At 51.9% G+C, this 24,731-nt stretch overlaps 11 protein-coding genes and 1 non-coding gene across 12 annotated transcripts; 5 read left to right on the top strand and 7 right to left on the bottom strand.

The window, feature by feature from the left end:
• Positions 1–2: 2 nt before the first annotated feature.
• On the bottom strand, positions 3–1,856 carry BDZ83DRAFT_584106 (ankyrin repeat-containing domain protein; the record flags this gene model as incomplete). Its single annotated transcript, XM_060505726.1, has 2 exons — positions 3–1,440; positions 1,501–1,856. Coding segments are annotated over 2 exons (1,794 nt in total), but the record flags the coding sequence as incomplete, so codon positions are not given.
• Positions 1,857–2,573: 717 nt separating this feature from the next.
• BDZ83DRAFT_584145 (uncharacterized protein) lies at positions 2,574–3,251 on the bottom strand (the record flags this gene model as incomplete). The annotated part of the gene is made up of 1 exon (XM_060505732.1): positions 2,574–3,251. The coding sequence occupies one exon, from the start codon at positions 3,249–3,251 to the stop codon at positions 2,574–2,576; it is 678 nt and encodes a 225-aa protein (XP_060362010.1).
• A 1,048-nt stretch (positions 3,252–4,299) lies between these two features.
• BDZ83DRAFT_441060 (uncharacterized protein) lies at positions 4,300–6,442 on the top strand. The gene has a single exon (XM_060503107.1). It carries the CDS (start codon positions 4,597–4,599, stop codon positions 6,367–6,369), a length of 1,773 nt encoding a protein of 590 aa, XP_060362009.1. The 5' UTR covers positions 4,300–4,596; the 3' UTR covers positions 6,370–6,442.
• A 779-nt stretch (positions 6,443–7,221) lies between these two features.
• BDZ83DRAFT_721758 (glycosyl hydrolase family 61-domain-containing protein) lies at positions 7,222–8,357 on the bottom strand (the record flags this gene model as incomplete). The annotated part of the gene is made up of 4 exons (XM_060512409.1): positions 7,222–7,275; positions 7,334–7,999; positions 8,061–8,210; positions 8,265–8,357. The coding sequence occupies 4 exons, from the start codon at positions 8,355–8,357 to the stop codon at positions 7,222–7,224; spliced, it is 963 nt and encodes a 320-aa protein (XP_060362008.1).
• A 1,464-nt stretch (positions 8,358–9,821) lies between these two features.
• Positions 9,822–10,382, bottom strand: BDZ83DRAFT_654348 (uncharacterized protein; the record flags this gene model as incomplete). Its single annotated transcript, XM_060510711.1, has 1 exon — positions 9,822–10,382. The coding sequence occupies one exon, from the start codon at positions 10,380–10,382 to the stop codon at positions 9,822–9,824; it is 561 nt and encodes a 186-aa protein (XP_060362007.1).
• Positions 9,976–10,055, top strand: BDZ83DRAFT_t212. The gene has a single exon. It is a non-coding gene; the product is annotated as a tRNA-Thr (tRNA).
• Positions 10,383–11,318: 936 nt separating the features above from the next.
• BDZ83DRAFT_630545 (mannan endo-1,4-beta-mannosidase C) lies at positions 11,319–12,869 on the top strand. The gene is made up of 3 exons (XM_060508841.1): positions 11,319–11,579; positions 11,656–11,982; positions 12,055–12,869. The coding sequence occupies exons 1-3, from the start codon at positions 11,409–11,411 to the stop codon at positions 12,760–12,762; spliced, it is 1,206 nt and encodes a 401-aa protein (XP_060362006.1). The 5' UTR covers positions 11,319–11,408; the 3' UTR covers positions 12,763–12,869.
• A 109-nt stretch (positions 12,870–12,978) lies between these two features.
• BDZ83DRAFT_630540 (organic solute transporter Ostalpha-domain-containing protein) lies at positions 12,979–14,632 on the bottom strand. Its single transcript, XM_060508840.1, has 5 exons — positions 14,465–14,632; positions 14,252–14,399; positions 13,927–14,179; positions 13,741–13,866; positions 12,979–13,670 (listed from the first exon to the last, which is right to left on the bottom strand). Exons 1-5 carry the CDS (start codon positions 14,568–14,570, stop codon positions 13,110–13,112), a joined length of 1,194 nt encoding a protein of 397 aa, XP_060362005.1. The 5' UTR covers positions 14,571–14,632; the 3' UTR covers positions 12,979–13,109.
• Positions 14,633–16,383: 1,751 nt separating this feature from the next.
• BDZ83DRAFT_584159 (uncharacterized protein) lies at positions 16,384–18,575 on the bottom strand (the record flags this gene model as incomplete). Its single annotated transcript, XM_060505734.1, has 5 exons — positions 16,384–17,220; positions 17,243–17,455; positions 17,603–17,969; positions 18,072–18,232; positions 18,516–18,575. 5 exons carry the CDS (start codon positions 18,573–18,575, stop codon positions 16,384–16,386), a joined length of 1,638 nt encoding a protein of 545 aa, XP_060362004.1.
• A 310-nt stretch (positions 18,576–18,885) lies between these two features.
• On the bottom strand, positions 18,886–20,279 carry BDZ83DRAFT_440959 (uncharacterized protein). The gene is made up of 2 exons (XM_060503105.1): positions 20,238–20,279; positions 18,886–19,994 (listed from the first exon to the last, which is right to left on the bottom strand). The coding sequence occupies exon 2, from the start codon at positions 19,863–19,865 to the stop codon at positions 19,197–19,199; it is 669 nt and encodes a 222-aa protein (XP_060362003.1). The 5' UTR covers positions 19,866–19,994; positions 20,238–20,279; the 3' UTR covers positions 18,886–19,196.
• Positions 20,280–21,001: 722 nt separating this feature from the next.
• On the top strand, positions 21,002–22,148 carry BDZ83DRAFT_654344 (uncharacterized protein; the record flags this gene model as incomplete). Its single annotated transcript, XM_060510710.1, has 3 exons — positions 21,002–21,569; positions 21,651–21,717; positions 21,812–22,148. 3 exons carry the CDS (start codon positions 21,002–21,004, stop codon positions 22,146–22,148), a joined length of 972 nt encoding a protein of 323 aa, XP_060362002.1.
• Positions 22,149–23,164: 1,016 nt separating this feature from the next.
• Positions 23,165–24,373, top strand: BDZ83DRAFT_677014 (acetyltransferase). Its single transcript, XM_060511166.1, has 4 exons — positions 23,165–23,380; positions 23,456–23,507; positions 23,567–23,806; positions 23,885–24,373. The coding sequence occupies exons 1-4, from the start codon at positions 23,319–23,321 to the stop codon at positions 24,224–24,226; spliced, it is 696 nt and encodes a 231-aa protein (XP_060362001.1). The 5' UTR covers positions 23,165–23,318; the 3' UTR covers positions 24,227–24,373.
• Positions 24,374–24,731: the final 358 nt, after the last annotated feature.

Genomic DNA, 24,731 nt, shown 5'->3' with positions numbered 1-24,731 from the left:
TGTACTGCCAGATGAAGAGGTCGATTTCCCTTCTTGTCCGGCTTGTTGACATCTGCACCATCCTTAATTAGCTGCCATACGGTCATCTCTCGCTTGTACTTCACGGCCCAGCTCAAAGCAGTCAGTCCCTCGGAATCCGAATCATCCAAGCTGACAGCTCTTTTAGCTAAGCGGCTGATGATGTAGTCTTGGCCCTCTTGTGCTGCCCACCTCATCAGCGTCCACTCCTCTGAGCCTGGCGACTCGATCGATGAGCCTCTGTCAATAAGAGTCTTAACGATCGACTTATACCCTTCTCGTGCTGCCCAGCGTAACGCTGTGTATCCATCCTTGTCAGACGCGCTGATCTTTGCTCCGGCCTCCAGCAGCGTATTAACAGTTCTCTGGTATCCATAACGGGCAGCCCATCGCAAACAAGTGTATCCCTCGGAGTCTTCGAGCTCAAGGTCAGCCCTTTCCTCTATGAGGATCTTGATAAAGTGCCTGTGGTCCATTGCCGTCGCCATGTGTAGAACCGTTTTGCCATTTGTGTTTTGGATGTTGAGATCCGCCCCTGCATTGATCAGAAATGATGCGAAGCCTTGTTGGTCATGGGCTACTGCCCAGTGTAATGGGGTATCTCCGCTCTTTGTTCTGGCATTGAAGTCAACATTGTTGGCCTTAGACATCGCTCTTCTGACCAGATTTTCGAGGCCGAAGTATGCAGAGACATGTCCACCAGAGACGTTTGTCTGGTGCGAAATGCTTGGGTCAGTCATCGTTCTCAATGCATTTCCCAGCTTGACTTGGTCTGATGCAAAGTCCCAGGCCAACTTGTAACTACTCCCCTTTACTTTTGGCAACTCGGAGAAGTGGAGTCCCCAGTGCGCCGCTGCGTAGCGGAAGAGAGGATACATCTTGCAGTGCTTATTGAGCTCTTCCTCAGAGTAACAAGATCTCCGGCTTGAGGCGTAGTAAAGACAGTTTAAACTGGTTTCTAGAAAGGTAGCTTGCTCATCTCTGATTATCTCTTGAGCTAAGAGGAATTCCGCTGCAGTGGCATGAGCCAGTCTAACGGTCCTTTCCGATGAAGGACCACCGGGGACAACGACGATGAGACCGATGCAGGCTGACAGAAGAACTTCTTCCGTACACATGTTGGATGATGTAGGCAGAAGATACTTGCCCGGCTCATTGTCCGTGAATGAGGATGGCGGGGCACTGCGAATTGCGACAGCGTGCAGAAGCTCATCGACAGTGAGAACTCTCTTAGCACAAACAACCCAGGACAAGGCATGAATAGCCAAAATCCTCCTCGAAACAGAGTTCGTCTTGATGCGTTCCATTGCCTGATAATAGACTTCCTGCGGGCTCGCTGAGAGGTGTGACAGTTTGTTGATGAGTTCTACGAGACTCAGAGTCGAAGCCAAGGATTCGATATGAAGATGTGCAAGAAGGAACCTATGTCAAATTTGAGTAAGATTCAGAGAATTCGATCCTTAAATGATTCCATTGTCTTACATTCCTTGAGACTTTTTCATAATTGCTGCAAGGATCCTGTCTCTGAAGGACGGATCCGCTATGCAGCCGTTCTCTACGACCTTTTGAAAATCGTAATGGTTCTCGATGAACTTATCGAAGTAAGCTTTGACATCAGCTTCATCTGCCTTGACTTCACATTTATGTTCTGGGCTTATCATTCGATAGAAATGGGATCCCGGCCTCGACGTGAAGATCATTCTAAAGTTCTTCGGCAAGTCCTGGCATCTCCTCAGGAAGGTTGCAAGAGTGTTTTCAACCGGGCTGTCGAGACATTCGTCAAGAGCGTCTACCACGAGATAAACAGTGGAATATAATTCTGCTTGCGATGCAACCATTTTGAAGTAGTCTTCTTCAGTTGGGACTTGTCGAGTCCTTTTCCAGGTATTGACGACGCGCTGAGTTTCGGGAGAAAGAACGTCCTGATTCTGTAAGAGTTGTGACAGTATTGTGGATAGAATGTCGTTGATCCCCTGTTCGGAGTGCTTTGTGTAGTCAAAGTAAAAATAGACACAGACTTCCTTGCTACGATGTCCTATCACTCGATTGGAGATATGATCGATGATAATAGATCTGCAAAGTCTTGATCAGTCCAGGCTCTTGAGATCGAGTAAAGACTGTAGCAAGACCAAAAGCTTGATGCTTACGCAAGGACTGTTTTCCCAGATCCAGCTAAAAGCACCTTGTCATTAGGTCTTTGATCTCAATTTGCAGCGAAGAAGACATCTTACGGATTCCATAGCACCAAAACTTTCGAAAATCTCCAGCGCACCATCTTTCAAATGCCGAAAGTTGAATGATCGCGTGTCCTGCACCGGGAGTTTTCAACGCGATTTGGAATGTTTCGGTTTGCATCTTTGCAACATCCAGCGGCCGTGACACAAGCTTCAGCCAGTCCGCGATATGTAGCTCTGGGCGATCCACTTCCTTTGGTCAGAACAGGAGACACAATTATTTCAGTCAGACGCAAACGAACCGGTAGCGCCAGAGCTTTGATAGTAATGATTTGCTACACAGAATTTCCTAGTCGTCAGCTTTTCTAAACTTGAAGACCTTCAGTCAGAATCGCTGTCTCTTGATCTCCTACCAAAATACATGTTGTGGCCTGATTGGTATTTATCTCCCATCGCAATGTCCGCATTGCTGCCTGTAGAAACGAACCCTTTCGCTTTGCCATAATTGTTCATTGAGATATTGCTAGAGGCGGCATCAAAGTCCGAGTCTGGGAGGGACGGGTCCACTTCTGACAAAGACCGAATTGCGTCCTCTAGGCCGCCAACTTGCTTTTGCAGCTCCGCACTTGCCTTGAATATCTGACGGATAGCAAGCACCTTGAGCTTTTTGAGTATGTCTTGCATCAGGCTTTCGACTTTGTGAGCCTTGCCCAAAGGTACAACTTTGTTGTGATAGAACTTCACAAGAGCGGACCACTCTTTAGCCTCCTTTTCCTGGTTCTTGCCGCCCTCAATGTCTTTGAAGATGTCGCGTAAAGTAGAAGCCCGCTTTTGGCAATCACCCAAAGCGGGTATAAGTTCCTTCTCAGCCGCTGCGTCTGGCTTCTCGGCTTTCAGGGCTTCATGGGCGAGTTGCAGTGTGTTCTCGACGAGTGGGAGGCTTTTCCCCACCTCCTTAAAGGCTGCGGGTAAACCCTTGATATGTTTGATGGCATCGAACGTAGCCAGCAACGACTGGATGACAGTAAGAGTGCTTGCTGTGATGCTCAGAGGATCCATGTCGGAAAGCTGTGCATCCAAGGTAGGTATCCGAAATAGCCGCCGTTGGAGAGTTTCTGGAAATAGATGCGCAGGCTCAAGCACTGTGCTGTAACCAACATCAAGGAATAGCCGCGATTGACCAAGACGGCGAAGTTGCAGACTTCGAGATATGCTCCAACGAAACAACTCATGGACAGAGAACAGTTTCGGATTCAGCAGCCTCTCTGTGTTTAAGCATTTGGACCATGCTCTCGGCCGAAGAGCCAACGAATCACAGAGAACATTTCGCGCCCACTTCATTGCGCCAATCCGACTTGCAGGGGACCCGAATAACAGAAGCATGTCACGGGGGCTGAGCTTCACACCATAATCTTGGTGGCATTGGGCTATCCTACTGGCTCAAAATTCCCACTTCGCTTATCCCAGAACACGTCAACACTGCCACCATTATCGAGGGGCCGGCTGCAAAGTCTTACCACATGCATACATATTGCATGCCAGCCTGCTTGAAGTGTTCGTTAGTGTGTAACGTTCTGCAAGCGTTTCGCTCTGTTGGTCTGAATGAGTTGTTGCAAACGCTCCTAGAAGAGGTGCGGCCTCAATTCAGGGTCCTGCTTTTGAGTTTGATGATAGTAACACAAGATCATTTCCTAGCTTCGGTTTCACTGCGACGCTAGGCTCTGAATTTCAGCGTTTAGCAGAGCCTCGTTTGCACCTCTCCGTAAGTTGATGTTAGAGATCCAGTGTCTCCGTTCAACTATAAGCAAGTACTTTGCCTCTTGACGTGGTTTTCTACACTTCGCAGTACATTAGCGCCTTTCTAGCGCCATTGGCCGCATATGTTAGCTGCGACAAGCCGGTTGACTTCAAGGCAGAATTCAAGGCGTCCATGAGGCAGCTGCATCTCTAGCATAGCCTGCTTGAAATTTATGCCTGGTCCCTGTGTCCAAGGATGAAACGGGGTAAGTGACGGCCGGAACGGCGACTTGTCTAATCGGAGCAGCTGGATAAACGGCGAACGGGTGGTCTCCCTCTCATCGCCGCACGACACATGACTGCCAACACGAACCAACAACCACATCACAACCAATGACACGAACGCTCGAAGGCGGTCTTCAGAAGCCGACCGGCAAGAAAATGTTTCGAGAAGAGCCGGACCTATTCCACGCGTTCTCATTCGGAGCGGCATGAACCGGAATGCGATGACGAATATAATAAAGCAGCAGTCACACCACGGACGACCATTCCAGCAAATTGGGATTGTGCCGCATTATCCACTTCTGGGAGCTGAAAATATCGTAATGCTCTGAATCTCAACAATTCTTCCTCCCATCAACCAGCCCTTTGCTTTTCATTTGATATCATGGTCTCAGCGCTCCCCTATTCTTCACAAAGCGATCCGACCCAACAGGAAGGTATTCCAGAAGACACGGACTGGAGCGAATCGGAACCCGACGTAACACGAAGATCCTTCAGACATCATCAGCGTCACACAAACCCAGCCGACAACTTCGAAGATCTTGCCTCACAATTTGCATGGGACGGAACATATGCCGATCCAGATAGCTTGAGCACTCATCACGAAGCAAGATTTGCTACCGGCCAGACAGTCCCGTATCGGCGCGGTCACCTGGAGGGTTTCGCAGATCCTTCACGGCACAGAAGTCCCCCGAATCGGAATCCCCCGCCTCCCGGTCTCAACGACCCTCAAGGGTTCGGTCAACAGCCTCAGGTCCCAGGAATGAACTACCACGGAGTTCCTCCTCCACCACCACCTCCTCATCCTGGAGTATATCCAATGCATGCGCCTCCAATGCCGCACTATACTCCAGCACCTCGTACTACTGGTTGGAGAAATTCGATGGGCGGGCCTCGTCCTATGGGGCCACCGCCATCTACATATCCTCAACCGATCGAGCCTTATGGTCCTTACTATGCACCATATCAAGGACCAGCCCCTCTCCATCCGTACGCTGCTACACCTCGCAGTCATGCTAATTATACTGGTCCTCGCCCTCAGACTACTTTTCCCCGTCAACGCAAGGATCATTACCCCCAGTACCCCGCACCGCCAGAGCCAGTTGAGGAATATTACGCAGAAGCAAGCGCGCCCAAACCGAAGAAGCAGCCTAAGCTAAGGCAGGAGAAACCACCCAAACGAACGATCAGAGATGATGAGATAGAAGAGATGAAGAGGGGAATGGAAGATCTGGCATTCAGGCAACAGCAAGTGCATGATGGTTTGAAAGCTCGAGAAAGACGCGAAAGGAAAAAAGCATCAGAAGCAGCTTTGAAAGCCTCTTTGGTCAAAGAGGTGACAAAGACTGTACGAAAAGAGTTCCAGAACGGTGCCAATGCTCAGCTGAGAGACATTGACATGCGCTCAGAGTCCAGCAGGCGAATGCTCCGCTCCGATATTGGCTCTAGGGGGTTTTCCACGCCTGTTCCATCAGTCTACGATGACCACGAGACTGGCTCCATTATACAAGCTACTGTCATGGAAACCTTGAGGGCGGTAAATGGACAGTCGCGGTCAGATCTTGGAGGCTTTCAAGCTCCTCGTAGACCATCTCATCGACGAGCTGCGTCGGAAGTTCCTTACTCGGGCGGCGGTTATCCACCACCACCAAGAGACAGGGATACTGCCGCTACTACCAATCCCTTCATGCCAAACCAAACGAACTATGGTCAAGCTCCTTACCAGGGACTCGATCCGCAACAAAGACAAGCCCAGCGATCCGAAGCCTATTGGACCGGAAGAGTAAGGAAATCTCGAACGAGGAGTGAAAACCACTCCGGGCAGCAACTTCAAGGGGATACGAATGTGCCACTTCATGGTAGCCTGTCTCCCGGTGACAGCGGCTATGCTTCACCGGAACCGCTGAGATCGGAAAGACCACACGGTCAATTAAGGGCACGAAAGGTTTCATTTCGAGATAGTGACGGAGTATCCCGACCCAGACGTGAGGACGTTCGAAGTGAAGAAGTAGTCGACTGGTCAGAAGATGATATCGAGGTGCCAGAGCACCGCCAAAGACGAACGAGAACATACAGGACTGTGGCGCCTGGGCATCCGAACTTCACAATCGAAGTAAGGGAGCCACCGCCAACAGCGCCAGAGGTTGGCCACTTCTAAGAAGGGGAGGGCTGTAATTGCTTTCTTTAAAAGGGGGGGGGGGGGGTGATATTTTAAAACTATTACCAGGAAGTACCTTAATACGGGATGTAAAAGCGTATCTTTCTGTCTGTACTATACCCATAATGTAGCATGATTTCGTCATTTTAATAGTGTTGGAGGTGATTTGCCGATCTAAATTGAATTACGATTATCATAACTGCAAAATGTTGAGAGAAAGCCTTTGTTGTCCCATACATCACGAGAAAGTACATGGAGAAGAAATATAAACCCTGATGCGGTACCTTATGCCTGAATAAAATGAGAAGTAAGGAAGACTGTGGTTTTGATTACATCAAGTTGTTATTGAGCAAACCTGATCTTACTGTTCAATTTTTCTTGCACACCAGCCTCGTACCCTGTCTAGACTGTCAAGTATGTACTTTTTGTGATTTTAGAACATTACTACGTCAATGTTGAATGCGATTGTCGTTTTTCAATAGGTCGCAAAGGTCTTCATGGAGACACACGGTGGAGGCCGTACTTCAAGACACTATCACATGCTTCCGGTCGAAGAAACGATACATCACCAATATAAAGCTATCTAAGACCAAAGGTAACAGGCTTAGTGTATGAATCCTTGATAGGAGCACTGCACGAGAAGTAGTGATGGTGTGATGCTAGACTTTGGGTGGTAGACCAGCCTCTGTAAACCTTACATGTGACATAGAACAAAGCAACCACCTATCGAATAACTCACCAGCCTGAAGAATAGTAAGGTCTCTCGGACTTCATGAATTCGTGCTCAGGACATGTTACTCGATGTTCGCAGATATGGTCCGCACCTTGACATAAGCTTGAGCTTTTACAGAGTTAACCACATTGATAGTAGTAGGGAGCCGAAACAGCTTGGCATGTCGAGCCCGACTTTACACATCGTTAGCATCAAGTAGTGTCCTTCAATCTGAGACAAATGTCAACTTACAACGCAAGTGGTGCAGCCGGTGTACCCTTCGCCGCCACATTGAGCATACTTGGCAACAGTACAGCCAGGCAGCCCACCAGAGGCCGTCGGAAGTGGCACGCTCGATGCGGTTCCAGTAGGCCCAGAGCCAGCGGTGCACGTCGACTCACAGCCCACGCAAGCGGCACCGGCACTCTTAGTCGAGCCTCCGGCGTACACAGTCAGGCCCGGCACGACATAGGTGGTCAGGGCCCTGTGGATATCGACAAGTATTCCAGCATCTGAAGCCTTGTAGGCGCCGGGGAACGAGACGGTGCCGGGAGAAGCGCTTCCGCCGCCCGTTACGGTAAGTTGGAAGCAAGTCATGTACAGCTGGGCGCCACCGCTCGAGCCGGCCGCGTGCAGAGCGATGGACTCGGCGCGAAGGAGGTAGTCTCCGGCGGGGATGTCTGACGGAATCTTGACCTGAACTTTACCACAGCAGGTGTTCATGTCCTTGGAGCCCCAGTTGTCGCCATCGCCGTTTGCACTGCCGGCTGCGGCGGACCATCCGTCTTGGTAGATCTTGAACCAGCCGGTCGAGCCGTCGGCAGTCGTAGCGTCGGAGACCTTGGTCATGTAGGCGAGTACGGGCCCGTAGTGTGCGCCTCCGATGGCTTCTTGGGTGCATGTTCGGTCGTTTGGTTGCTGTAGACGAGGAAGTTAGATCTGACATGGAACAGTGAATACACAGTATGGTTTGACGTACCTGGTGCATCTCGACCACAACTGAGGATCCGGCTTTGACCACACACTTGCGAGCAACGGGACCGCCGTTGGCATTGCATCGAACATCGTTGGAAGTGACGTCTTGAACGGGTGAGTTGGAAAGCGGGAGTCGAGCACATTGTCCCCCAAACTACCATCAGTCAGCGCAAGCCTGCGATTTCTCATGTCAAAGGCTTGGGCCTACGTCAACTCCATCAACCCACAGAGCCTGAAAGGTTGCGTGTGCTGAGACCTGGTTGGCCGCGATCGCCAACAAGGATAGAATAGCGGACTTCATGACGATCAAAGCTTGGTACACAGGAAGAGTTGATTGATGTCAAGGAGGATGGTGTGCGCAGGAAAGAGTTCCAACATGCTCAACCTGGGTTCGCTACTATATACTCGACATCTCAACCGACTTTTTTCCCGGTCATTTGTAATGAAAGTAAATGAATCGTCTGATTCAACGTAGGAATTTCATGGCTGTGACTCTTGGCTAGGATCCCTCACTACCCTTGACGGGGCGACTTGACGAGTGAGCGAGCGTGTTGTAAATGAAGGTAGGACCCCGTGGACGTGGAAGACACACCGCAATCAACCGATCCTTGACGCATGCTACGTGCCATACTCCAGGCTTCCCCAGATTTTGATAGAAAGGCTGTCAGCGGCAGTCTACTAGTCTCGGTAATTGGTGGATTTCGGCAGTGGGATGGATCACGGAGGACGAGCCCCGTCGTTGGCACGCCAAATGCGGGAATTGTGGCTTTGGTTCCGTTTTGTTTAAATAGGCTGGATTCCAAGGTCAAAGCATCCATCTCGATACGTCTAAGGAAAGCTCAAGTCTCAAGTTGTGATGGTCATAATTTTGCGAGTGACAAAAATTCCGTCAGATTCGAGTTTGTGCAACCTTTGGCTGCTGGGTAACGCAAACAACCACTGTTTGTAATCCCTGCTTAAGATTGGCAACTCGACAGAACAGATGCTAAGAGCAAACTTGGTCAACATGATAGGAGAAGCCCAACAAAGTGACAGGTGGCAGTCTAAGCGGTGGCCATGATGCAGCGCATGAGCTACGCATACGTCAACAGCATACCCAGGCCTCATACCTTGTCCCTGATCCATCACACCACGGCTGACTTTGACGGGGCTATCTGATGACCGTTGCCTTGAATTGTCGAAATAAAGCGATGCCAGTAGAGCAGAGCATCAGGTGTCTAGACTAGCTTTCAGGATCAGTGGTAAGGCTGTGTGAAGACACACAACAGTCACTAACTTCTCCGGCTCATTCCTAGTTGCCCTTGCGGTATTTTCAACAGTACTCCCCTTGCTCTTAGTCTGAGAGAAGTCAAAGATCCAGTCAATGAAAAGCTCACAACATTCATGCTTTTGTTCCAGCTCTGAACTCCCTGCTTACAATCTCGGACTGACGGGTTTCAACAGTAATTCGCATAGTCTCAAAGCCTCCGTCTCACAACAGCCCATAGTTCCTCCGGCTCAGCCACTTGAGTTAGACATAAACGTCAGTCATTCCTGATCCGATCAGGAAAGTCATGCTGTTCCGATCATACCCAGTCTAGAACACGATGTGCTTGGTGAAGTTGAGAGGAAGGTTCTCTTTAACCTGCGAGGTAAGTTAGACTCGAATTTTGGATTTGAGTATATGAAAAGATCAACGTTCTCAGAATCACGCGTCTTGCTGATATCGACCAGTGCTAGCGATGAACCGATCAAGCTACTAGAGAGTCTCGGCCCACCCTGCAGTTCAAGCGCTTCTGCGCACGGCCTGCGTGTCCATCCATATTGGGTTATCCCGGGCCAAGTTGTCAGGCCCCAGTTCTCTAAACCCACTCGACTTCCACCTATCGTCCCACTCATCGTCGCCCAACATATTTTGCATTCCGGTCGGGTAGAGGCAAGCCTTGTTGGCTAAGTGGTATAGCGTCTCACTAGTAATAGTGATATGAGAAGATCGGCGGTTCGATTCCGCCACGAGGCAATTTGCAGCCCTTGTTGCGACATTCATTTTTGACTTTTGCCATTGATAGCGAACAATCTGACGGACGCTGCACAGGCGTCCTGTGCGTACTGTGTCTACCGTGAACTTCCAGCCCATCATTTGCTCGTGATTGTAGTTTTGTTTTGCCAATGGGAACTTCCAAGGCTTCACAGTAGTGATTTGTTCTATATTGTTCGCATAGTTGCCAATTCTTCCTTCATCGCGAAAGTTGTCAACAATGTCAAAGACCACGACCAAACTCAGAGCTACCCCGCATCGAAAGTAAATAACCCCGCACTTTTTTGGAAGCGGAAGCTGCACCAGCATGAGATGAAGTGTGGCCCAACGTATTTTGACGGCCAAGGCACATCCATCTTCTTTCTCTCGCCCCAGCGAGAGTGTTGAAAGAAGCGCTTACCTTACTTACCTCATGTTGGTGTAGGCAAGAAGATGTAAAGAGATGCAGGCGGCGCAGCAATCAGGAGTAGTCCCGTCTGAGTGGTTCTCGAATCTAGCTGGAATTGCTCAGGAAGACTAGCCGGATAGCCGCCGCGGGGACATAGCATGATTGTGGGTTGGGGAGGTGCAACTGAGATCGGCTTTGCCAATTCCCCATGTCAATTGTTCGGACGAGCAACACGTTCATCCCGTCGGATAGATGGCCCTGACGCTAGGTCGCTCTTGGCATGGGCATGAACATGCAGTTGAAAGATTGCTGCACTTGACCGTTGGCTCGAAGGGCTGTCAAACTCTGAGGTGTTCACTCGAGAGTTTTTGTTGACCTTTGCGACGCTTTCCAAGGGATGAATATGTCTACGGATAGATAAGTCAAGGCCTATCCGCGACTCACCATGACCCGAGAGTCTCAGAGTCAGTGAACAGTCGCGGGAATGACACCATGGACGCAACCCACTTTGACATCTCAAGTTGGAATTTCAACCAGGGACGATCGCATCCCAGCGGTCTACGAAGTATGGTTTGCCAATTCCCTCCTCGATCTATCACCACCTGTACCTGGTCTTATTTAACGATTTGCCCCGACCCCAACTTTCGGACAAACATCCTCCGCGTTTAAAGCAGCATAGCGTCCCCGTCCCTCACCTTGGCATCTCCAACTTTCCCCCCGCGAGCCCCGGTCGACGCACCCGTGGCACGCGGCCCAACGGCCTCCGTCGTTCGAATCGGGAAACGCCCCGGATCAGATGGTATGGTTCGGATCGCGTTTCCTGCAATGATGTAAACTTTTCCGAGGGTGAGGGTCAATATATATGGCACGCAGCCGCAACGTACGTCTCCGCGAGAGGAAGAGTCTCCTGGAATTGGTTGCAGGCATTCCCGTCAATTGATCCAACAATGCTACCTCAACTTTCCGGTCTGCTCTCAATTGGCCTCCTGGCCAGCGGAGCCGCGTCCGCGGCTTGCATCAGGAAGGGCTTCGTCACGGTCAAGGGCACAAAGTTCCAGCTTGATGGCGAGGACTTCAACTTTGCGGGCAGCAATGCCTACTACTTCCCCTTTGACAACGTACGTGATGCGTCGAAAGTCCATGGCAATTGACTGGTTTTGGTTAGATGTGATCGAGACTGACTGTTGTTTCTAGAACCAAGCCGATGTCGAGGCCGGCTTGACAGCAGCCAAGGACGCCGGGCTGAAGGTCTTCCGCACCTGGGGCTTCAACGACAAGAACGTCACGTACAATGCCGGTGGTCTGCCCCAGTACGGCGGCGAGGGCGCCGGTGACACGGATATCGTCTTCCAGAGATGGGAGAATGGCACTTCCGTCATCAACATCGAGGCCTTTGACAAGGTCGTCAACGCCGCGGATAAGGTCGGCATCAAGCTGATTGTCGCGCTCACCAACAACTGGGCCGACTACGGCGGCATGGACGTCTACACGGTCAACTTGGGCGGAAAGTACCACGACGACGTGAGTGACCCTCGGATTTCGTCCACAAACAAATTTCACCCATACTTTATGCTAATCAGAATATGAACCCAGTTCTACCACGTCCCCGCGATCAAAGACGCCTTCAAGCGCTATGTCAAAGAAATGGTCACCCGCTACAAGGACTCACCAGCCATCATGGCCTGGGAACTCGCCAACGAACCCCGCTGCGGCGCAGACGGCACCCGCAACCTGCCCCGGAGCGACGACTGCACGCCCGAGCGCCTCGGCGCCTGGATCACCGAGATGAGCGCCTACGTCAAGTCCCTCGACAACAAGCACCTCGTAACCTGGGGCGGCGAGGGCGGCTTCAACATCGAATCCGACGACTGGGCGTACAACGGCGCCGACGGAAGCGATTTCGACCACGAGCTCGCGCTGCCGAACATCGACTTTGGCACGTTCCACTCGTACCCTGACTGGTGGAGCAAGACGGTCGAGTGGACGGAGCAGTGGATCCGGGATCATGCGGCGTCTGGGAAGAAGGTCGGGAAGCCGGTTGTGCATGAGGAGTATGGGTGGTTGACCGCCGATAAGAGACTCGAGTACCTTGGTAAGGTGGATGATACGCCGAGGACGGAGGTGTTGGGCAAGTGGCAGGCGATTTCGCTGGAGGAGGAGATGCCGGATATGTACTGGCAGTACGGCTTCTCCAACTACTCGTACGGCCGGAACCATAACGATGGGTTCACTATCTACTTGGATGATGCCGAGGCTCAGCCGCTTGTCTATGAGCATGCTGCCAAGGTCAACGCGCTTTAGACGTAGTTTTCAAAGTATATATACTTGCCTACATAGTAATTGAGCTACTGTACATCAATGAATAGTGTTAGCCGTTCATTCCAAAACATCGATCGACTTTGACGTGAAGGTTTCTGGTGTTCTCGACCCACGCCATTTTCTCTCAGTCAGACAGTTTGGACCATGATACGGTTGCAGACTGTACTTACCGACACGTTCACATGACATTTATTACTGTGGATGAGTAAAGAATAAGTGAGTAAGCTTCTAGAAATGGTATGTACAGCGGCTAGGAAAAGTCTATGTTTTACAAAATAATCAATCTATGCTTGAAATCAACGCCGATCAAACTCGCTCCATGACCCCCCTCATCTCCTGCCCATCTCATACGGCTCCTCAACCGACTGATACTTAGTCGACTGCCACCCACGACCCTTGGCCCTAGACTGCTTCCTCTCTTCCGTCTTCATCTTCAACCCAAACACAATCGCCTCCACAATCTCCATCGGATTCCACATCTCCACCAGCGCCCACACACCCCCGGGCCCACCAGAATACGTCTGCGGCTCATACGCCTCCAAATCGCCCGCCAATGGCCGGCGCGTGTTCCCGCTACCAATAACGTACGGCCGGTGCGAGTATGCGTAGTGGAAGAACGCAGCGAGCGGCAGCATCTCGATGCAGATGAGCATGGAAGGGATCCCGATGCGCAGGTCAGCGTCGGTGAGCGTTGCTGTCGGGTTGAGGACGCCCGTGTCTTTTAGGATCCAGAAGATGATGTTTTCGAGAAAAGTGAGGGTGACGACGAGCTTGAAGGCGAAGAATTTGGCGAGGGGTTGGTGGTGGGAGAGCTTTGTTCGGAGTTGCATGAAGAAGCGGATGACTGTCATGAGGGCGATTGTGAGGGAGGCGGTGCCGATGATTTGCAGCTTTGGGGAAATTGTTAGATGGGGTTTTCGGGACGATGATCTGGTGGGAGGGACTTTAGGTTTGACTTACCCATAATCTGGCGAAATGCACCTTGCTCTCGAATTCACAGTAGACTCCAGCAGCTTGGGTGATGGCAGTCAAGATGGCGACGAGGAGAGCGACAACCGGGTACTGGAAGACGGCGAACCACATTTTCTGCGATGGCATGTTAGATGTGTACCCCTACGATGCTTGACGGGATGTAGTTCAACTCACCCTGTACCACTGGAGACCATTCTCCTCCCCATTGGCAGCCTTCTTATTCTTCACAGTCATGCCGGCGAAGAAGACATCCCTGTGCTGCTCGCTAGGGGAGACGAACTCGCACAGGAGGAGGAAGAAGGTGGCCAGGCAGATGGACTGGACGAACTCGAGCCAGGGGTGGAGGTAGACCTCTGCCGTGGGGAAGCAGATTGATAGAAATGAGATGATGGACCAGAAGGGGATGATGAGGGAGATTCTAAGGATTCTGTGCCGAAGGATTAGCTCTACTGTGCCTGATGTTGCGAGGTTGTGGATGACCACGAGGAGGTTGACCCACTTGATTTGCTCGTTGCTCTTGCTGAGATGCGTCGCGTGGAGGATCATGAGGGTGAAGATGATGAGGCACGATGCGGCGGCGAAGCTACCGGAGAGGATCATGTTGAATGTGTAAAAGGACATGGTGCCGAAGAGGGGTTGAGATGCATCTTGAGCCGGTGTTAGCAACAAAAGCCATGGTATTGACAGACTAGGTGAGAGTGAAGAGGCTGACCTTCGGCGAGGGAGATGTGTGGGCAGGTATCCTTGGTGCTATTCGCGCTGCTGTCATTGTCGCGAAGAAGGCCGCGGGCCTGGATGAGAGCTTCGCACACAAGCATAATAAGACAAAAGTACTAGGTATGTTGTGCTAGTCGTATTCTAGAGTGAAGTAGATTGATGATGGTTCGAATACTCCAGATGTCTAGAGCTCCCAAGCCAGGTAATTATATCATTTCCAAAACCACCTTACACGCGAGGGAGTCCTCCCATACATCCCCCTCGGCCCCATATTCAATAGGCAGCTAGCTGTAAGTCAGAAACAAGCCTTTGGGGCCCCATCTGCCAGCCTGCGCGTCCGTTGCATCGGCGTCCCCATCCATCGCATTCGCTTACTTACATTCGCTGGAAAATCCTCCGCTAACCAAAACTCCGCCATCCTCCAAAGCCAACGGTCGCTGCGGTATCCAATAAGCTGTCGAAGCGCATCAGCGGCGCCCCGGGGTGGTTGACGTGTAGGACGGCAGGGCTTGTTGGGGTTGGTGAGGGGCACAAGGGAGTTGTAGCGCCGTACCTTATCTAGACGCAATCTAAGCCCGCGGGAGCGGGTAGGCCTCTTATCGATTAACGACGCATCTCACTGGTTACTCTCTACGGGAGAGATCTTTTCCCTTTGTGAATCGAGGCTTATTGTTAGTATTCGCCCTTTCGGTTCGTAGTACCTAAGCATGTAATTGAGATTGATGTACATCCACAGGGCGTGTCAGTCCAGTGGCTGAGCCACCAAAGCCTCGAGTCTTTCCCCCAAGAACCTCGAGAAACGCTACTATTCGGGAATAGGCTCAGGATACCTTACTCCCAGGTCGCGCGCCCTATCTCGCGACTCGGATAATCGGCACACGGCCAGAATCCTACCACCGCATCTCACCAGCGACTACTCACCCACCACACAAATACGTCAAAGTTCAAAGGCGCTCATAGGACCCAGAGAAAGCAACAAAAACGGGGTCGAATGGTTTTCCTCTTCCGGCATGGGGCAGGCTTACTCGGCTCAGAAGTGCCGCGCTCTGCTGACGGCCCTGCACGCAGTACCGCAACTGATCAAAACTCTTTACTTTTACACCAGTAACTCTACACCGTAGACAAGCTCCCGCTGTGAACGGCGCAGGCCGCAGCAACGCGAATTCGGCGCTAACACGTCGAAACAAGCTTCTCGTTCCCTGAGCCAGTGAGTCGTAGTAAAAGGTTGGATCCATGATCAATGATGCATATTCACGGTGGGCTGCGCGCGTTTGAGCATCGTTGGTGCTCAGTCCTATCCCTTGAACATAGTGAGGGGTCCTTGGTACCTTTGAGCGGATTCAATTTGACCCGCGATCTTCAATGGTCTTTTCTGAGGAGACCTTCCCTTCGCTGCGACGGTTCTCATGAAGGGCGGTCAATTCTACATGCGATCCCACGATAGCCCATGGGAAACAATTCGTAGCTACCTACGGATAGTCAGACTGCGAAAAATGGGTAAAAGGCAGAGGTGCGATCGTCAATGATCAACCATAGGGGGAGCAGCAAGCTATGCGAGCGTAGGCAGCCTCCAGAGCCCCCAGAGCGAAGCTGAAAGAAATACCTTAGGCGCACGAACATCACTTTTTCACTTTGGCTGGTAGGCTGTGCACTCAAGTGTTGATGTCATGTTCATCGGCGAATTGAGTTTAGCACCGACGGGCGAATACCCCGAGGGAACAAGCCGACGACGGGTGCAACTAAATAGACATGTCCGTAGAACCCAACGACAAAACAGCGAAATGTCGGGTCCGTACCCGGATGACGGAAGTTACTAAACCCCGACTTTACAGTTCGGACATCTCATAGAAGTCAATATACGCGCCCCAAGCCTAGGAGCTCACTCTCCTGAGACCCTCTTCCCAGAGTATATCATCAGTCCTGCGCCTCAGCTTTGGTCGCAATCTGATGCACTCTTCCGCCGCCCTCCATAACATCCTCCAAATTATCCACCGGGATCCCCCTCAACGCCGCCTCCGGGAACAGCATCCCGCCCGCCCTCGGCTTCAACGCCGTCAAGATCCCCTTCTCCTTGGCGATCCTCAACAACGCATCCCTTGCCACGATTCGCAGGTGCCGCGGCGCCGTCGGCAGAATATACAGGTGGCTCAGCGGCCAGATCAACCTCACGCCATCGAAGTACGACGAGGGCAGATCCGGGTCTAGGTCCGGCATTTTCCCGCCCAAAGACCTCGGTATCCCCTCCACGACGTCCCGACCGGCCGTCGCGATGATGCCCATGCAGAATTCCCGCCGGGCGTGAAGGACTTCCGGGTTCAACAACGGACACCCACCACAGTCTGCATCGTAATCTTCAGGGACCAGTGTCGGCTCACCATACTCCACGAGATTCGAAATAAGAATGATCATGTGGTGCACCTTGATCCTTGCGCTCCGCCACGAGTTCCAGAAGTAGCCCCACATCGGCCCCGGTTCGATCTGGAACTCGGGCGCCGCGTGCATCCACTCCGCCATGGCGAGGTCCGCCCGGTCGCTCTCAGCAATGAGGGCCGGGTACGCTTCCCGGGCGCGGGAGGCATCGCCGCTAAGTGTTAACGGAATCAGTTTCGATAGAAGGGAGCATGCTGCGGAGAGGTAGCGGGCGGTGTGAAGGAGGAGGCCTTCGCTAGGCTGGAGGGTGGCTTCGATGATGTCAAGCCAACGTTCAAAGTCCGGGGGGCAGGGTGTGTTTGCAATCGTCAGTTGGACTTGCTAACATACGGGTTTAGTAAACCAGTACCGAGCATGTCTTGAGTGTCTTGCTTACAATCATATTGTGCATGACCCAGAAAATTTGACGGCCGGACCGGGTGTAGAGCTGCCGGTCCCCCCTTGCGCGCATGAGGCTGAGGAGGCCCTGGCCATGAATGTGCCAGGGAACTTCGGGCGACGAACCCCTTTCTTTGTTGGTAATGAATGATCTCCGTTCCAACCCGCCAATCATCAGCTGTCAGAATTTCGATTTAGTCCCCTGGTCGCCAAAAGCAATACGCCAACAATCCAGCACACTGCACGCCGAGGTTCGGGTTTGGTGTCTTGCGAATAGCATGTTACAAGCCTCTTCACTTACCTCATAATTCCCAAGCAACCAAACCGCAACGATCGTCGAATCAGAAGTATACGTCTTCGGGTTCCTGATAGCCTCCTGTACCGCGGCTAGGGCATGGCCGAGAACGATGGACAGCTCACGGTAGTCGGCCCTGGGACGGAACTTGTTAATCATGTAGGCCCTGGTAAAGACCTGGCCGGTAAGCACGAGGCAGTGGTCTTGGCCGGCGCCCCGGAACAAGCCTGGGAGAAAGTCCAGGCTCTCGTAGAATCCCAGAACCAGCGGGATGGACTCGGCGGTCCAGTGTTGACGGAGGGTCTTGAGCACGGGAAGTGCTACGGAGAGCTGCGTCGAGGTAGTGGTGTCGGTGGTGATGCTCGTGGCAGGTGTGGACTGCCGGCTCGGCTGGCGGCTCGATGTAGGGGACGCCGAGGTGGAGGTCGATGCCGCTGTCGATAATTCTGGTGTGAATTCTATGATCTGCAAGGTCCCGGTCCTTGAGTTGGTCGTCGACATCGCCTCATCGTCCTGGTCTTGGTGCTGGTGAGGGTGCTGCTGGTGGTTCCTCTTCTTCTTCCGTCGCTCGAACGAGGTGGGATCGGCATTCTGGAAGCGCATCCCGTCATCGTCGCGGTAGCCGGGGCACTGGACCCCGTACTTGATGCATCTTTGACACTGAGGCCGGCCTAAATCGCACTTTTTGCATGCCGCGGCCACGGCGCACGGCCGGACCCCCCAGTTGTCAGCTGCATGGCGATGGAGACTTGGGATGATTGTTCACACGTATAAGGCAAAGTAGGTACGATAGGTAGGTACATGTATCCATCAGTGAACCAAAGGCACAAAGTAGGTATAACACGCGACGACGCTACGCACTTGCGAGCGGGAGCGGGAGGGCGGGAGGGACCCGTTTAGGTACTCATACGGAATTGTGTGTCTGATTGTCTCATTCTCTCACCTTGACCCTTCGGCTCCGGCACAAGTGGCAGTTTGGACTCGGCCTGCCTGTATTTGGCATCGCGTGGCTCGGCTGGCTTGCGGATACTAGATATGCGTGGATGGATGGGTGCGAACCAACCGGGGGCGGCGGCGGCGAACCGCTCTGCTGGGAGACGTCGTTTGTCTAGGTATCCCCTTATCGACGCAAGGAACAAGTGGGAGTAACGAGGGTCGTGTTATGCAATTGGCTTGGGAACGAGCGTCCGAAGACGGTCTCCACGTCCGATCTTGGCGCTGCGAGGCCGGATTCCGCGCCGCCGTTGGAGACGGGTAGAGGGAGACGGAGGTCGATGGGGGAGAGGTCTGAGAAGAAGTGAATTGGGACGAGATTTGCGGAGAAGGGAAGTTGTTCATCTCGAATGAGCTTCCCATAAGGGCTTAGGCAACAGTGCAGCAGCGACGGGGGGTTGCAAGTATGTACTGCGACGGCTCCTTCCTCCCATGTTGATGATTATTACATAAGCTACGTTATCGCCATGATACCGCACCTCAATGATAGCACCATCAATTAGTCCGGTTACCACATGAACTTGCCGTTGGCCTGAACCCCGGCAGGTCTTTTGATAGAAGGTTGGTATTAGAGTTTCTGCCAGAGCCTCTGAAAACTACCATCCCACGTTCTAGGCTTGGGATAGATATTCTACCACAGCTTTGTCCCATTCTCTAACGTGATTGGGTAGCTGTTCAGCCTGTTCTGCTGCCACACTCTGTGAGGCGCTAGAGTTAAAATGTCGATCGTGTGGAGCGCCCGAGTCTTGGGCGATCCGAATACGAAAAGTGCGCTAAGAACCATCATCACCGAGCTATCAAGAAGCTGTAAGCAATTGGGTCGCTGTTGAGAGCTTACTAACGGGTGTTTTTTTTCCGCTGTGATCAGAGTCCGTTTCATTCTCAAACCAGCGAGTCGTTGCAGATTGTAGCATGATCGAAACTGCCGTTTGCTTTGGATCCTTGCCTGAGTCGCCCGAAAAGCAATTGCCATTATCATTCCTGCGTTCCAGCAACACCACGGGCATCGGACATAAAGTCTGGTAAAGAGACGCTCGGGATTCAAGATCAACAGCGCCAGAGATATATCACTCATCAGTATTATGTATGCCACACGGCAAAAGTGTGATGGTAGGAAATACAGATGGCAGAAAAGGATAACGCATCCCGAATGCTGGGATATGCCATCCACATGTCTTCCCGTGCTCACCCGTGGCGAAGATGGAGAATGGCCATGGAAGAATGGTGACAGAATGGTTCGACTGGCAGCACGAATTCCCGAGAGATCCGCCCCGCTTTCCATTTCTCCTTGAAATCCCATTGGGAATCCGGCGAGACCATCCCCACCATGATACTTCGTAACTCCGTCTTCGGGGCGCCGCACGGACACCGAGTAGCCCGAAAGTCCCAAAGTGTTGCGGTTGCTCGATGTTGTGTGCAGCTCAACAATCTGCTCGAATGCGCCAAATCAGCGCATTCAATTGAGGAGAGCTTACAGGCGGTAATGGAGGGTAAGGATCAGGTCCGGTGTACTTGAGAAAGCGATTGGCAAATCAGATGGCACAAGCACGGCGTTGGCGCATTCTGCCATGCTGCTTTGATGGGTGTACCCAATGTCCATCACTGTGCAGTGCGGCAGCCATTGCCAAAGTGACACCACCACCACCAGAATGCGCCGGGAGTGGGTACGTACCTAATCGAGACTATACGTACTTCTCAAAAGACCCCGCCAGAGGGGAAGATGCAGGGCAGACGCTGCTGTGAGTGGCCAAAATGATCAGCCCGACCTCGTTTAAATGAACAGATGAAGCTTAGCGCCATCATTTCATCTGGCGGGTCCCTTCTTTTTTTTTTCCTTCCTCCCTCTTGCCTGATGTGCTGATTCTATTGTATTTTGTACCTTTGCAGCAGTGCAGGCAGGAGGTGGTCGCACTTTTTTTGCCATCCCTCTTTCCCGTCCCGTCCCTTGTCGCCCAATGTTACTGGTCGCAAGCGCGCACCACGGAAGGAGCTCTTTGGTGGGAGGGGTGGGCGGTGGTTGACTAATTTGCTCCAATGTGCTAATGTGGGTGAAAATAAACGGATCCCAAAAATGTTTCTGCCATTTCCTTTGCCCCTGAGCAGAAAGCAGACGCCGAAGCAACAACAGCGCTGCCAGCAACAGTAATAGAGGGACCGCCAGACCGATCGACCGAGCTGCGAGCGAGCGCAACTTCATCGGAACACCTTTATCGGCGACGTGACTCTTTTGTCATTCCTTTCCTTCTCATCTACATCTCGCCTCCTCTCACATTCACTTCTCTCCCTCCCTCACCTCTCGCACCGATAGCTGCCATCCCATCAACCTCGCATCCCACCACCTGCGTCTCTCCGTCTCTCTAAATCTCCTGCGCAACCCGTTGCCGAACAGAGACAACAAATAACGAACACCCACGCCACATACAAAGCCGGCCCAACATGGACGTCGCGCTGGAGCTCCTCGACCCATTGGTCCTGGACAAGGCCTACGCCTACTTCGTCCCTGCGCCCACCACTGCCAGCACCGGCGCATACAACGCGACCGGCGACGCCTTTGCCTCATCATCACCACTAGACCTCTCGAACTCGTATGGCTCCGCCTGGCCCCGCGATAGTATCCTGCGTCAAACCATCTCCATCCTCGCAATCACCCAGCTAGGCGCCTGCGCCCTCTACTGGATCTTCAGTCCGCTGTCTTACTACCTCATCTTTGACCGCCGCCTCGAGTACCACCCGCGCTTCCTCAAGAACCAGATCCGCCAAGAGATGATCTCCTCCATGAAGGCCGTCCCCGTTATCAACATCTTGACTTTGCCGTTTTTCCTCGCCGAGGTTCGCGGAAAGAGTCTGCTGTACACCCACGTTGAGGAGTATGGTCTCTGGTGGATGGCTATTTCTGCTACCATTTTCATGGTTTGGAATGATATTGCCATTTACTGGATTCACCGCCTCGAGCACCACCCCGCCGTCTACAAGTACATCCACAAGCCACACCACAAGTGGATTGGTATGTCACCCCGTTTCACCACTTCTTTTCCCGGTCGATTGACCGACGCTTATTTCCATGGCCTCAACTGACTGTATCTAGTGCCTACACCTTGGGCTGCCCTCGCCTTTCACCCCCTCGACGGCTACGTTCAATCTCTGCCCTACCAGTCAGTTAGCCCTCAAGAATCGCCATCACCAATTGAGAGCCACTTGAGCCTCAACTTGGTGACTACGTGCCACAATAAAACTAACATTCCTTAGTGTCTTTGTCTTCTTCTGCCCTATCCAGAAATACCTCTACATGGGTCTCTTCGTCCTCGTCCAAATCTGGACCATTCTCATTCACGACGGCGACATGATTTCGGGTCACTGGCTCGAAAAGTACATCAACAGCCCCGCCCACCACACCCTCCACCACATGTACTTCACCGTCAACTACGGCCAGTACTTCACCTGGGCCGACAACTACTTTGACTCCCACCGCGCGCCCCAGCCCGAACTCGATCCCCTCCACGACGCCCTCAAAGTCATGCGCGCCAAGGGCCTTGTGGATGAAAAGGGGAACCCCATTCCCCAGGATCAGAAGAAGGATCTGTGAGGGGGTGTAGACTCAAAAGAGAATGTTGGATTTATCGGTTTGGGGGTTGCATTTGGTCACGTTTCAAAAGACCGAAACCCCCTATTTTGAAGAAAAGGATGCATGGAAGGAAGCATGGCGACACGTTGATGTTGAGATGAGATTTTCTTCATTTCACCGGAAAGCATCGGAAGGCTCCCCCAAAGAGTGAGCGAACCTTCAACGACTTTCCCCGTCCACCACAGGTTTCTGGTGGGCTTTTGACAAATTCCTCATGGCAAATGAGCATTGCATAACTAAAATAATCATAATTAAGCGAATACCAATGGCATATTTTACATCTTCAAACCTATGTCTTCTCGACAGCAACATCGATTGATTCTGATTTTCACTGACTTGGTGTTGCTCACTTGAGTCGGACGAAGCTGGCCACAGCGTCGGCTGCGCCTGCCTCACTGACGCGTCCCGTGTCTGGCTGAAGATTGAAACATGGACATTGGAAAAATGAAAAAAAAAAAAAAAAAAAAAAAAGGGAAAAAAAGACTGCAGTGGCCAAGCGTTTGTCTCTCGCCACTAATCCGACGTCACTCCGGTGGGAGGGAAGGGAAGGTTATATGTAGGTTCACACATGTTCGGATTGTCGCACAGGTTCCCGTTGGGCGGATGATCTACGGATAGCTTGGCGGGGAAGTGAGAAGTCTCAGGGTCCCGTTGTCGGTTTGTCTCCCATAGTCAGGTGAGATATGTGTGGAATGTGATCGGAGGTCGGGGGTCCTTGGCAAGATTACGCTCTCTCTCAGTCTCGGTCTCGAATTCCAATGTGTGGAGGAGCCGAGCTGGCGCCGGCACGCGGGGTGAGAGAGGTTTGGCTTGCTTGAGCTTGCGCCGAGTTTCCCGCCTTGCCTTTCGCGGAAAGTCTATGCGATCTTATCTCCCCTTGATAATCAATCTGAACTAACACTGTCTGTACCCCGCAGACCACACGCGACCTGGAGATTGGGGGTTGCTTTGTACTAGCTATCGCCAGCCAGAGAATTGATCTGGTCTTTATGTCAATTCAATCTCAATTGAAACGCATTATTTTTGAAGTCTGGCTGAGAATACCATTTGAAGTGTCACACTACATCCATCTCATTCTAGAACCTTGAAACGCATTCATCATCATCTGTAGCTCACTGAACCTCGCCTAAGATGACGATTGAAGTTACGGATCTCACTGAGGCGGACATTCCAGGGGCAGTAAAGGCAGTACAGTGAGTAGCACTACCTACATCAAAACGATACGCTCGTCAAGTCCAACCTTGATGCTAATGATCTATACCTCGCAGACAAGCATTCAGCGGCGACCCGTACAATGTCTGGGTATACGATCAATCAAAGGTATAACCTCATCCCAACTCCGCCAAGCTATGCTTCCCAGGATGCTCACCATACTATAGTTCAACCAGCAACGAAACTACGAGTCCCTGGCCCTCCGGATGAGATGGGGCATGCGCAACGGCATATTCCACGTCGCGAAAGAGCAAGGTAGTGACGAGGTTCTCGGCGTGGCAATGTGGCTCCCTCCACAGCCTGCCGACGCGCCGCCGACGTGGAATGATTGGTTTGAGGGATGGCGGCTCTGGTTTGGACAGGTGAATTATAACCTGTGGTATGGACGCGGGGGGTTGAACGTCAAGGTATGCAGCCTCGTCTCATTCCATCTCATCTACATCTCACTCTGAACTCATTGGATCTCATTCTGACGAAGAATACAGCGGTACTACATCTGGAAAGAGGCTCAAGCCAAAGCCCAGAGTGAGATCTGGACTGATCCTAGGGGATACTACTTTCTCAACATCATGGTTGTGCTTCCATCTGCGCAGGGAAAGGGTGTGGGCGCAAAGATGATGAAGGTCGTTACGGACCGGGCTGATGAGGAGGGTGTGAAGTGTTATTTGGAGTCGAGTAAGGACGTGCCGAATGTGAAGATTTATGGGCGGTGGGGGTTTGTGTTTGAGAAGGAGATGATTTGTGATGATGAAGGGGATTCGATTCGGTTGTTTACCATGGTGAGAGAGCCTGTGGCTAAGGCTGGGGATGGTAGGGGCGGTGGGTAAGTGAGTGTGTGAGGAATTGTATTTCGTAGTATGTGAGTTTAATATGGGTGTGAGTTGTCCATGAGTTGGATCGGTGAAAACATGGTCAAGACTTTGTGAAGACTTTGGGAAGAGTGAAATTCTTGATTAAAACACCTCTTTTTCTATCGACACCTCAAAAGACAGAGTGCGTTGCTAAATTGCCAAGAGCTGAATTCCGATGCTATCCAACCTTTGAGTCTGAATTGCCGTCTGCCGGAGAGACCCCTTCCCCCGCATGACCGGGTTCGCGTTAGACGCAGTTGAGAATTGCGGGGGATTGTCACAACGCTGGACCGGGGGTCTCGGGATGCGCTAGCATTCGTTCATTATGGAGGACCTTATTAGACTCGGATGAGATAAGAGGTTTAGGTTGGTCTACTCAATGATAACTTATCTACTCCAACCTCCAACTTTGGCTTCTCACCCACTCTACCTTGAACAGTCAATAGGCAACTTTCACTGCGAAAACCGCATATTGATCCAG

This window comes from Colletotrichum acutatum, assembly GCF_030867785.1.
Source record: "Colletotrichum acutatum strain CBS 112980 chromosome Unknown BDZ83scaffold_87, whole genome shotgun sequence".
NCBI lineage: Eukaryota > Fungi > Ascomycota > Sordariomycetes > Glomerellales > Glomerellaceae > Colletotrichum > Colletotrichum acutatum.
Note: the sequence above shows the minus strand (reverse complement) of the source record. Positions and strands in the feature narration are given on the sequence as shown.

What these genes read in the sequence shown, in the direction of transcription:
- BDZ83DRAFT_441060 (XM_060503107.1), top strand. Translation starts at nt 4,597, where the DNA reads ATGGTCTCAGCGCTCCCCTATTCTTCACAAAGCGATCCGACCCAACAG.
- BDZ83DRAFT_630545 (XM_060508841.1), top strand. Translation starts at nt 11,409, where the DNA reads ATGCTACCTCAACTTTCCGGTCTGCTCTCAATTGGCCTCCTGGCCAGC. An exon ending in ACTACTTCCCCTTTGACAAC is followed by an intron (nt 11,580 to 11,655) that starts GTACGTGATGCG and finishes TGTTGTTTCTAG; the next exon opens with AACCAAGCCGATGTCGAGGC. An exon ending in GCGGAAAGTACCACGACGAC is followed by an intron (nt 11,983 to 12,054) that starts GTGAGTGACCCT and finishes ATATGAACCCAG; the next exon opens with TTCTACCACGTCCCCGCGAT.
- BDZ83DRAFT_630540 (XM_060508840.1), bottom strand. Translation starts at nt 14,570, where the DNA reads ATGCTTGTGTGCGAAGCTCTCATCCAGGCCCGCGGCCTTCTTCGCGAC. An exon ending in ACACATCTCCCTCGCCGAAG is followed by an intron (nt 14,400 to 14,464) that starts GTCAGCCTCTTC and finishes CACCGGCTCAAG; the next exon opens with ATGCATCTCAACCCCTCTTC. An exon ending in TGCATTTCGCCAGATTATGG is followed by an intron (nt 13,671 to 13,740) that starts GTAAGTCAAACC and finishes ATTTCCCCAAAG; the next exon opens with CTGCAAATCATCGGCACCGC.
- BDZ83DRAFT_440959 (XM_060503105.1), bottom strand. Translation starts at nt 19,865, where the DNA reads ATGGGATTTCAAGGAGAAATGGAAAGCGGGGCGGATCTCTCGGGAATT.
- BDZ83DRAFT_677014 (XM_060511166.1), top strand. Translation starts at nt 23,319, where the DNA reads ATGACGATTGAAGTTACGGATCTCACTGAGGCGGACATTCCAGGGGCA. An exon ending in GGGGCAGTAAAGGCAGTACA is followed by an intron (nt 23,381 to 23,455) that starts GTGAGTAGCACT and finishes TATACCTCGCAG; the next exon opens with ACAAGCATTCAGCGGCGACC. An exon ending in GGGTATACGATCAATCAAAG is followed by an intron (nt 23,508 to 23,566) that starts GTATAACCTCAT and finishes ACCATACTATAG; the next exon opens with TTCAACCAGCAACGAAACTA.